General features: G+C 40.5%; 1 protein-coding gene across 9 annotated transcripts in view; it reads right to left on the bottom strand.

Annotated features, from left to right (window-relative positions):
• The window catches only part of ATP6V1C2 (ATPase H+ transporting V1 subunit C2), a 67,085-nt gene that overhangs the window by 19,902 nt on the left and 35,172 nt on the right, over nt 1–12,011 (bottom strand). For all 9 annotated transcript variants that reach the window (XM_069072257.1, XM_069072258.1, XM_069072255.1 and 6 more), the window contains 2 exons: nt 8,592–8,686; nt 1,194–1,285 (listed from right to left, as the gene is read on the bottom strand). In XM_069072257.1, coding sequence (XP_068928358.1) covers nt 1,194–1,285; nt 8,592–8,686 — 187 coding nt within the window. The remainder of the gene's footprint in view (nt 1–1,193; nt 1,286–8,591; nt 8,687–12,011) is intronic.

Here is a 12,011-nt window from a genome sequence, read left to right on the forward strand (position 1 = left end):
GGAAGGCAGGACAATTGGAGTTAAGTAACTTGCCCAAAGTCACAGGACTACTAAGTGTTAGGTGCCTGAGGCTGGATTTGAACTCAGGTCCTCCTGACTCCAGGACTGGTGCTCTATTCACTGTACCACCTAGCTGCACCCAGACTTCCATTTCTAAACCTCAACACCCCCATTCTCATTGCAATCTCCAGTCCCTCCAACATTCCCTGTTTGTTCAATCCATCACTCCTACTCTGACCTTACTTCAGTCTTAAACTTAAAGTGAACCAAAATATAACTTTAAGGTGCCTCTTTTCAACTTTTCATTCTACTTCCCAAATCCTTAACAGGTCTTCTTTCTTCAGTCCTTATATCCAATCACTTGCCAAGGCCTTTTGGTTTTCCTTCCACATATTTCACATCTGTCCTCATTTTTAACACTCGCAATGTCATGCTCACTTTCATTTATCCCCTCTTGCCTGAGCTATTTCAATTGCTTCCAGTCTCTACAGTCTCCAAACCACATTCAGTGGCCAAAATAATATTCCTATGGCACAGAATCAACCGTGTAATGTGGTAGTTCAAAAACCTTAAGTGGCTCTTTTAGATAAAACACAAACAACTTCTTTCTGGCATTTAAGGTCCTCCTATGATCCCACTAACCACATTTACTGGACTTATTTTATAATATCCTCCTTCATGAACATTCCGATTTAGCACTAGGCATTTGCATAATCCTTCCCAGAGGCCTAGAATACACATATTCTCTCTCTCTCTCTCTCTCTGTGGAAGAGGTTTTTTTCACTCCATCCACTCTAGTTACCATTATTTATTAATCTATATATATTACATTCTTTTTTGGCAGGTAGTAAATTCCCTGAGAGGAGGAATTCTCTGCCTGCTCCACTTCTCTTTCAATATCTCAACCCCACCCTTGCACATCATAGATCATAAAGGCTAGCTGAATTGAGGAGAAGTGAGGGAAGTACTGGGGGGGTAGGGTAGGGCAAAGAACTAAGCCACTCTAACTCCTAGTAGGCCTCACAAGAAGCACAAGGTTATAAATCTGTAAAGGAGCATAAACAAAGCTGGAGGGTGGGAAGGTGTCAGAGAGTGGAAGGGGTAAAAGGAAGGTGAATGGGGTACATGGGCCCGGTTACTTTAGCAGAACCTAGAGAAACAAGTCTCATGAAGGAGCAAAAGCAGATACTTACGTGGATTTCTTTTCCAGATTCTCCAGGTTTCCCTTCAGAGTGTTGTAGGCAGCTGTTCTAGCTTTCAGGTCTGTTTCTATTTGTGCCAGTTGCTGTGTATAAAAACAAAAGTTAACTTTGCTTAATTAACAAGTTAGGACTTTCTACAAAACTGCCTCAATTTGGTTGAACTTTAAGGACAACCTAAATGACAAGAACTTGGGTTTCACCCTGAGGACCTATGCAGCAGCATAGTGTGGTAGGGGGCACCTATGTTTGACTTCAGGGTCCACAACTTACCAGTTTTGTAATAGCTTTGTAAATCTGGGCAATATCTCCCCACTCTGGGGTTCAGTTTCCCCATCTGTAAAGTGGAGATAATAATCTTTGCACTCCTTTAGTAGACAGATTTTTTTTTTTTGCTTTTTGGAGGGGGGGGATGAAGGGCAATTGAGGTTAAGTGACTTGCCCAAAGTCACACTGCTAGTAAATATTAAGTGTCTGAAGCCAAATTTGAACTCAGATCCTCAGGACTCCAGGGCCCCAGGACCAGTGCTCTATTCAAGCATCAAATGAAATAATGTCCATGAAGAGCAATGCAAATGTAAATCACTGTTCCTATTAAAGTCACCATCTGTTTCCTCATTGTTCTGGGAATACATTTCCAATATAGCCTAAGCCCTGGTGAATCTAACCAAGCAGGAAACAATTGCAGCTGACATTTATACATTTCTAATCCTTAAGGCAATCTTGTTCCTGGCATTATTAGCCCCATTTTACTGATGAGGAAACTGATGCTTAAGAGAATTGAAACTGTCTTATGGTCACATAGCTAGTTAAGTGTCAGAGGCAGGAAAGCCTTTAAGGATATGTTTGAAATATTTATCATACTGACTACAGCTCTGGACTGGGAGGCAGCAAAAACTGGGTTTAAACATTGTCCTGGGCACCCATAATCGGTGGCCAAGGGCAAGTCTCACAAAATGAGGAATCACATCTAAATGGCTTACCTCAAAGGGTTATTATGAGACTCAAATGAAACAATGAAAAGTACTTTGTAAAACAACACAATATAAACATGACCTGTAATTATCACAACAGTTATTTAGTTAGCTGATCTCAATCTTCCTTGAAGTTATTTGTTTTTATCTGCCTCATTGTGCTTCTTAGAGTAAAAACAAGTTCCATAACATTTCTTACTGAACTACGTGTCCATTTCATTACCAATGTTATAACTCATTTGTCCCCAAAATGATTACAGTTTTAGACTCTTGCACAAAAGACTTCCCCAATTTCTTATGGAATCTTCCTTAGTCTACTGCTCAAAGTCCTTCAGATGGCAGGCCCTGACCTCAGACTACCCCTTACTTTCCACCTTCACACCAAGGCTCCAGGCACTGACATCTGCTGCAATTCCCTCCTGACCCGTTAGCTACAACTTAAAATTTTATCCATTTTTCATAGGCCCAATATTTCTCTTGATTTCTCAATCAGGTGTTTTCCCTCCCTCCTCCAGGGCTTGGTCCCCACCCACCCAAGGCAGTTCTAGCACAAGCTGGTTAAGTTTTATCTCATTTTCTAGGCCACGTGTTCAAGGAGGGATTCTCATTTTGTTATCAGTGGCTTATCTCAGCTCTATACTAGAGCAGAAACTAGTTCTCAAACCTTAATCTGTTCCATTAGGTAGCAAGCTCCAAGATGGTAGGGACATATCTTATCTATCCTAATATCCCCCACAGCACCCAGCCTAGGACCTTAAATTTAGGAATCAATGACTAGAATAGAAATGTCGTGACAATTCTGTATAATTGGCACAGAATATACATTTCTGTATAGTCGGTATGGAATATATATTCTGAATATTTAACCTGTTTATATATCACCAGTGTGTTAGAGAAAGTAGTAACTGGCAGTCAGCTTCCAGAATAAATGCCAATAGGTTCAGTCCCTGCCATAGAGATGGTCAATACCTGCTCTGGAAAAGATGGGCATTCAGACACTGGCTCTAGAGAGGAACTGTTCATTACACATCTAAAGAATGCATTAGGGGCAGTAGATGGCACAGCGAATAGAGCACCGGCCATGGAATCAGGAGGACCTGAGTTTAAATGCAGCCTCAGACACAACACTTACTAGTCATGTGACCTTGGGCAAGTCACTTAACCCCAATTGCCCTGCCTTCCCCCCTTTAAAAAATAAAAATTACTTTTTTAAAAGAATGCATTGAATTAGATCCTAGAATTCAGAGTTGAAAGGGACCTACAACATTATCTTGAGTCCAATGACCTCAAGGATGTGGCATGCTACAGAGGAACACAGCATACTAGACTGATAGATACTATTATGAGATTATTTTTTAATGGTCATAAGACTTCAATCAGCAAACAGCAACTGGCTTCTAGATGACTTGAAATCTAGATTAGTTATAACTCAAGGATGAAGTCCCTGTGTCTCCATGTTTATCAAGTCAAGGATCATAGAATTTAGAACTGGAAGGAGACTCCCTAGTACTATGGTTTCATTGTATAGAGAACATGACCAATCATTACTCAACTTTCCTGGGCAGCACTTTCCTTATCTATAAACAGAGATAAGGTCCCAAATAGCTCTAAGTCTTAAGACACCAGGGCCCAGAGAAAGAGACTGTATTAGTGGAAACAGTCCTAGGACCCAAATTCAAATCTCTCTTACTTTGTAAATCACCTTGGGGCAAGTCACATCATCTCTTAGCCTGTTTGCCCATTTATAGGGAATGGGGTATACAGCACCTACTATGTGCCTGAAACTGTGCAAAGAGCTTTTTTTTATATTACAAATATTACCTCATTTGATCCTAACAACCCTGCAAAGTGGGTGCTATTGTTATCCCCATTTTACAGGTGAGAAAACTAAAGATGGAGGTTAATTAACTTGCCAGGAATCACACAGCTAACAAGAATCTTGAGTTCAGATTTGAACTGGGGTTTTCCTGACTCAGGCTCTACTGTGCCATCCAGCTCCCTCAGTAAAATGATAGGGCTGGATTGGATAAGACCACCCCTAAGATCCCCTCTAACCTTGGATGGCAGAGAATATGGGCATGTAGGAGGGAGGAAGGAGGAGAATGTGAACTAAGCTGAATGGGTGGAGACAGTGGACTCCATACCCCCTAGGAGAAGGACTGCCACCCATATCAGGGCAGGAACTGAATGTGCTACCAGGTTTCTCAAATTGCCTGAGGACATCAAGGCTTTGGGATGCTTGTAGAAAAGCCCCACCTGGATTCCCAAATGCCCCCAGGCTTCCAAAGGGCCACCCATTTATGGGAAGGAAAGATGAGTTAGAGTATAATAGCCGCCCACAAACTAGAGAGGCATGATGGACTGTGTGGACAGAATACCCAACTAAGGTTCCATTCTAAGGGTCATGGAAAGAAATAAGTGGAGGTGGAGTCAGGAGCCCAGAGTTGGAATCTTGAACCCTAACACTCCTTAGCTCTGTGACTGTGAACTAATCCTGTGAGGTTACTGAGCTTCAGTTCCCTCACCTACAAAACAGTTATAATAATGCATCCACTAAAGGCCCAGGTCAATGCTTCATCCCAGTGTAAAGGTAACTTTGGGGGTCTGGAGGGTGCACCAGCACAGAGCATAGCAAGTCAAACACTTCCAGAGGGTTTCTGGCTTGAGAGGCTGATCACCAGGTTAAATATAGGGTAGATAATTCAGGATTAGCAACCTTTGAAAATCATCTCATTTGAGATCCGTGGGAAAGAGCCTTGGATTTGGTACCAGAGAACCTGAATTCCAATCCTAGCTCTTCCATTTCCCACTTGCTTGACCATAGGCAAGCCACTCATTTTCTCTGGGTGGGCCCTTCTGACACTTGATGATTAGATGAGCTACTAAGTTTTAATGCATAGCATTGCAGAGAGTAACTACATTGTCAAATCAGATCTTGAACATATGTGTGTGTGTGTGTGTGTGTGTGTGTGTGTGTGTGTATATATATATATATATATACACAAGCCCTTTACAACTAAATAATTTTTTTAGGATCTGCTCATTAGGAATTAAGACCAGACTGAATTCTGCCAGAGATGGCAGACAGTGAGATGTAGCAGAACAAGAATTTGATTGGCAGCCAGGAGCCTTACATTTAAATCCTGGCCCTACTGTTTATGAGCTATAGGAATTTAGTGGCATTCCTTCCCTTTTGTGAGCCTCAGGTTTTTACTCTGCAAAATAAGGGAATTACATTGGGAACATTATTGTATTATAAGAGGTGGCAGATATGACAGATTCTGAGAAACCTAGGAAGATATGTATGAACTGAGGCAGAGAATGAGTGAATAGCTAGATGCAACAGTGGATAGAGCACCTGGCCTGGAGTCAGGAAGACTCATCTTCCTGAGTTCAAATCCATCCTGATAGATAACTAGCTGTGTGACCCTGGGAAAGTCACTTAACCCTGTTTGCCTCAGTTTCCTCACCTGTAAAATGACCTGGAGAAGGAAATGGCAAACCACTCCAATTATCTTTGCCAAGAAAACCCCAAATGGGGTCATGAAGAGTTGTATATGATTGAAAAATGACTGTATAATCAATACAATAGTGTAAAGGAAAGCAACTTTGAAAGACTTAAGAACCATTATCAATGCAAAGACCAGTCGTGGCTCCAGAAGACTACTGATGAATCATGCTTCCCATTTGTTGGTACGGAAGTAATGACCAGAGGTATAGAATGAGATGAAACATACATTTAATATTATTACTGAATTTATTTTGCTTGACTATACTTTACAAAGGAGAATTTCTTTAGTAGGAGTAGGGAGAGAGGAATTATGAAGAGGAGTTGATGGATAATGAGAGTGATTCAAACAAAACAAAAGAAAAGAGTGTCAACTAAACTTTTTTTTAATTACACAATAAAGAACAAAAAGAAGTTCAAAAGGAAAAATGGACAAGCAGGACAGTAGTTATTTAATAAACTGAATACATATGCTCTGAAAAGCATATGTAATAGCTCACAATTTCCTATATAATTCTCTTCTATTATTTGTATATTGAAAATGTTCATATTTAAGTTGATTATAAAAAAGAAAAAATTTAAATAAAGGGGTTATATTAAATTATCTGAGTTCTCTTCCAGTTCCTAAGTCTTATAAAAACTATAAAATGCCATTAACAGCCTGTCCCTGCCTCGCCTAGGTAGCCAAATACAGTATTTCAATAAATGGCTCATATCAACACATTACAATCCCCTCCACTGGTTTGCACAGTGAGGACTTCAAAGCAATGGAAACTATGCCAGCCGGCCCTGTGTTCCTTGGACAGAATGTTCCCCAATTCTCCATGGTGTGGAGTGCATGCTCTCACTTCTCTTTGGACAGAGATTTCATAATCATTCTCATTCAGAAGTTATTTCTTGGGTTTAGCCAAAACCACAGACAAAACTATTTGATCAGACCTCAGAGGACATGAGTGGATGAAAATGGACCTATTGGGTAAATGGATGCCAATGAGTATGTACCCTGACTGATAATGTTAATGGAATGGATCAATGATTGGACTTAGTCAGGAGACCCAGGAGCCCTGACTGACAATTCTTCCCTGTGAAGCCATAGGCAAGTTTCTTCTCTTGGTTTAAATTTCCTCATTTGTAAAAGGGTAATACTAATATTTGCCCTCAGGAATTTTTTTTTTTTGAGACTGGGTTTCCCTATGCTACCCAGGTTGGAAGTTCAAGGGCCTGATCCCACTGATTGACATAGGAACTTTGACCTATTCTGTTTCAAATCTGGGCCAGTTCACCCCTCCTTTGGCAACCTGGTACCCCCCACACACACTTACCCCCTGCTTCTGGGGGCTCATCACATTGATACTGAGCTTAGTGAGGATATTGATAAGTTTAACCCACTGTAATTCAGAACTGCTGAATGCCCCATTAGCAAGATTACAGGTGTGTATCACCACACCTGCCATCTTGGGACTATAGGATGAATACTTCACACATCTAGAAGCACTACTGAAATATGAGTTATTCATGAGAAAAAGCTCAATAGGGTATGTAATATAAATATCTGTAAATAGCAGTTATCATCATAATTCATTCTTTATTCAATAACCCCATTATTTATTAAACTTTCAAATTACTGAATAATAAGCCTCCCATTAAGTCTTCCTCTAATGTTTAATCATGGTATGAATGTGAATGTGGGTTCACAAAAGGTTTGCCAGTGAAGTATAAGATCTGCCATGGTCTACTAAGCAAGAAACGCTTTTAAGATTGGCCAGGTAATGACAAGACAGTTCGTGTGTTGAACAAGGAATGCCTAGCTAAGATCAGAAAAGTTCATCATTGGGTTTCAGCAAGATGAATGGTTCCAACACAGAAACTCTCAAAGACTATCTATTAGGTTGTGGGGGACTAGATAATCTGCACAGGAAGCAAGGGTACCCCCATTAAGGAAATCACAAGTCCTTGAAGTATTTTTTGAACATAACCTTAGATGTAAATGTTCAAATGTTACAGAAATGTGAATTATTATCATAACTCTATCCTGCTTCCTCAAAAACCTGTTTTGAGAGGGGCGGGCTACACTCCTACATCCAGACTGACAAGGTAGGTGGGGAGGACAAGTATCTGAGCCTACAGTCTAATGGGAGAGAACAGGGTGGCCCTGATCATAACCACAAAAGCCCATGGTATTGCAGAGTAATACAGGTTGGGGAACATACCCACTGCTAACCATCAAAAAAACTGAGGGACTGGGGAAGCAGTCAGTGCACTGAAACTCATAGGATTTTGCTTCCTGGTTCCATACTGACTGCCCTGACCTGAACCTCCACTCCTGAATATCACATTCTGTTTCCTTCTCAAAGGCTTGGAGGTTGATACTACTCAAGACATCCTGGTATCAAACCTGGCTGTTCAGTTTGAGAAGTGGATTTGTACCCTCCCTTTACTCCACCAATGCGTACTACCCCTGCCTGTCCTGGTTCCAAGAAGCTTCTTCTCACGAAGAACATGACCGCCAGGGCAAGTAAAGAGGCCCCAGTTAAAGAAAACACAAATCCAGTCATGCATGGAAAAGCATAAACCACAGAATCTGAGGCTATTATGGCAAAAGAGGTGTTTTGAACAGAGAACATAAAATGAGCGTGACTTCATTTTATAGAAGACTGAGATCCAGAAGTGAAATGACTTGTCCTAGGTTGCTTTTTCAAAGGTAAAGGAATTAGATAAAACACGGGTTTCCTGTCCCCAGGTGTAGTGCCTTTATCACTATATCAAAATGTAAAATGGGGAATCTCTGTAAGTGGGATGTGGGAGGGGAGATGAAGAGAACACAGTTCAGAAGGCTCACACACCCTTCCCCTGAGATCCCTCAAATCCCAGAGGGGTAACTATTCTCAAACACAGCTGTGTCCCCTTTACCTTTGCTAATGTGTCCACTACAGCCACAAGCGGCTGCTTGGCAGGATACTTGGCCATGTCCCATTCAAAGCGGGTCACAAAAGAAGTTAAGTCAACTGAAAAGACATGAATATAGTCAGTTTAGCAACAAGAAAAGAAAATCCAGCCTTTCAGTATGTGCAATGTGGGGCAATGAAAGACGGCCACCAGATAGTATAATGATAGCAATAAAAAACAACACACACACACATACACACACATACACACACTCACTCTCTCTCTCTCTCTCTCTCTCTCTCTCTCTCTCTCTCTCTCTCTCTCTAGGGCTTTAAGGTTTACAAAATAATTTCTTCCCAATAGCCTTGAGATGAAAATGTTATATCCATTTTACCTATGAATAAATCAAAGCCCAGAGTGGTTTAAAAAAAAGTCTTCTCCTTTGAGGGCTCCTTGCCATTTTCATTCATTCACAGACTCATAGCTTGTTTGATCTGGAGAGGAGCTTGGAAATCACCTAATCCAGGGGTGGGGAACCTGTGGCCTTGAGGCCACATGTGGCCTTCTAGGTCCTCTAGTGCAGCCCTTTGACTAAATCCAAACTTCACAGAACAAATCCCCTTAATAAAAGGATTTGTTCTGTAAAACTTGGACTAACTCAAAAGACCACACTTGAGGACCGAGAAAGTCATATGTGGCCTTGAGGCCACCAATTCCCACCCCATCCAACCACTCCATCTTACAGAGGAGATTTGAGAACCAACATGATAAAGTGATTTGTCCAAAGTCAAAGGACTCTTGATTTAAGGTTCAGGGCTCTCTCCAATATATTAGGTATTTACATCAGTGTTACAGCTAATGAAAAACTGACTCATTTAGACTGATCTGCTCTGAGAAAGATACATGCAACATGAGAGTCTAAATACCCCGCATCCATATCATTAATATTTTACCTGTCACTTGGAAGTCATCTACAGCTGGATGACATAATCAAATGAATTAATATACACAAAGCACTTTGCAAACCTTAAAGCCCCCCCCCCCCAAAAAATATCCTATTCTCATTATGTCAAGCCAGCTGAGAAAGCTTCATCACAGAAATATACCTTTTGGTCACACTGATTTGCAGAAAATTGCTGTCTTATAAAAATAATAGCTCACATTTCTATGGCATTTGAAATATATCCAAATTGTTTTCCTGGCAATGACCCAAAGAGGTAAATAATGCTTATTATTCCCCTTTTACAGATGAGGAAACTGAGGTTCAGTGGTTAAACAGCTTGGGATCATAGCCTCAAAGGAATCACCACTGGAAAGGACCTTAAAGGTTATCCAGTCCCATCTTCTTATTTTACAGATGAGTTAACTAAGTGAGGAGAAATAAATTATTCAAGACTGCAGAGATTATATACTTGCAGATGCAAAACTTGAACCAAGATCATCTGACTCCATAAATCAGGTACTTTCACCTCTGTCCCACCCAAATTCCCATAGAACGCAGCTGACAGATCAGATCTAAGATTCCCTTCTAGGTTTCTTCCTTTAATTCTCGTGCTCTCTCCACTCTGATAAAGGACCTGCTGTGCCTTTGGTCTCTCTAAAGAAACAAAGCAAAACAGCATGCTTTCACCCTCTTCTGTCAAAATTCACTGATTTTTCAAGGCACATTAAATGCTTCTACCTCTTACCCAGGAAACTTTCCCTGATCTTTCCAAGCAGAAATTTTGTCTGTTTACCCCATAACAAATCTTAAAATTCTCACAGGACTTCTTTTGTTCTGCACCTTGGAATGTAGTCTTTATTCCCATGTAATCCACTACACAGCAAGTTAAGTCTTATCTGTATCCTCCACAGCAGCAAGCACAGGCCTTACCTGGATTAGATACTTTAAAAAATAATTGTTTAATGAATTAACAAATGTTTCTGGGGATAATGGACAAATAGAATTTAGGGGTAATTTTTCTCCCAAGCTCTTATTTTTTGATAGAATCAGGAAATATCAGAGATGAAAAGAACCTCAGAGCTCATCTAGTTCAACTTAGGCCAGGAAAGAAAATATTTTCTATAACATCCCCAAAGGGGAAAACTCAGCCTTTGTTTGAATGTCTTTAGTGAGAAGAGCTACCACCTCTTAAAGCAGCTCATTCCAGTTTGTGACAGATACTAGCAATTATTACTGTTATTATGATTATTAATACTCCAAGTATGATCTGACTAGGGCAGAGTATAATGGGATAATTAACTTTCCTAATCCTTGATATTTTGCCTCCCTTAATGCAGCCTAAGATTTCATTAGTTTTTTGAGCAACCCATTACATTGTTGACTCATGGCTCTTATAGTGCACTAAATTCTCCATATTTGGGGGGGGGGGGGGGGGGTAGAGCAGGTGGTAGTGGTGGTGGTGGTGGTGGTGCAACTAGGCAAATGGGGTTAAGTGACTTGCCCAGGGTGACACACCTAGTAAGTGTCAAATGTCTGAGGTTGTATTTGAACTCAAGTCCTCCTGACTCCAGGGCCGGTGCTCTATCCACTGCACCAAATAGTCTGTATCTTTTTCAAATGAATTGAAATTGTCATCCCCATCTTCACTGTCTGGGACACACTCTTCCTTAAATACATATAAAGTTTATTAGGAAATAGTCTCAACCTTAAAAAGCTCATGTGACAAAGAGGTACATTCACAGTTCCTGCTTACTAGAAATCCTTTTCTTCATTTGGGGATACCTCACTATATTTCCTTAGGTATGGCATAATTTCTGGAGGACTGCTTATAGAGTCCTGAAGCTAATTTTCATCAATGTGTCTAGTTAATTCTTTACAATTCCCAATGTTGACATTGATTTCAACTACTTATGTTTCAGACAGTGCAAGACACATGTGTAAAGTCCAAAATCTGCCCTTTTGAAGTTCACAGGATCAACTTCAACTTCACTTCCTTGGTCTATCAGGCTAGCAATACTATTAAAAAAAAAAAAAGGCTAGTCATGAACAACCTATTCTTCATGAAGTTACCCTGGCTCTTGGAGTCACTATTTCCTTTTCTAGATATTCAGTAACCATCCCTTTAATATAGTCTAGAATTATTCCAGGAATTGAAACAATTGCCATTGATCTACAGTTGGCAAACTCTACTAGTAATCTTCTCTTTTTTGCAAATCAATAAAATATTTGCTTTCTGTCAGCCAGTCCAGCTATTAACCACTCCCCATCTCTATGATCTTTCAAATATCCCTGACAGTAACCGGGTAATTATATTTGCCAGGACTTTCTGTGCCTTGGGATACAGTTTGTCTGGCCCTGGAAACTTGAAGACACCAAGGGCAGCTAGATGCCATTCTCTTCCTGTTTATTTACTTTTCTTGGGTTTCAATTCCTTATGGGCCTTTTATGTTCTGTCCTTTCCAGTCTAAAGCCTGTTTTCCTTACCAGATAAGAGGCAAAAT

This window comes from Petaurus breviceps, unplaced genomic scaffold (assembly GCF_028583685.1).
Source record: "Petaurus breviceps papuanus isolate PSGF00001 unplaced genomic scaffold, PetGlider_PUasm1.0 90845, whole genome shotgun sequence".
Classification (NCBI taxonomy): Eukaryota; Metazoa; Chordata; class Mammalia; order Diprotodontia; family Petauridae; genus Petaurus; species Petaurus breviceps.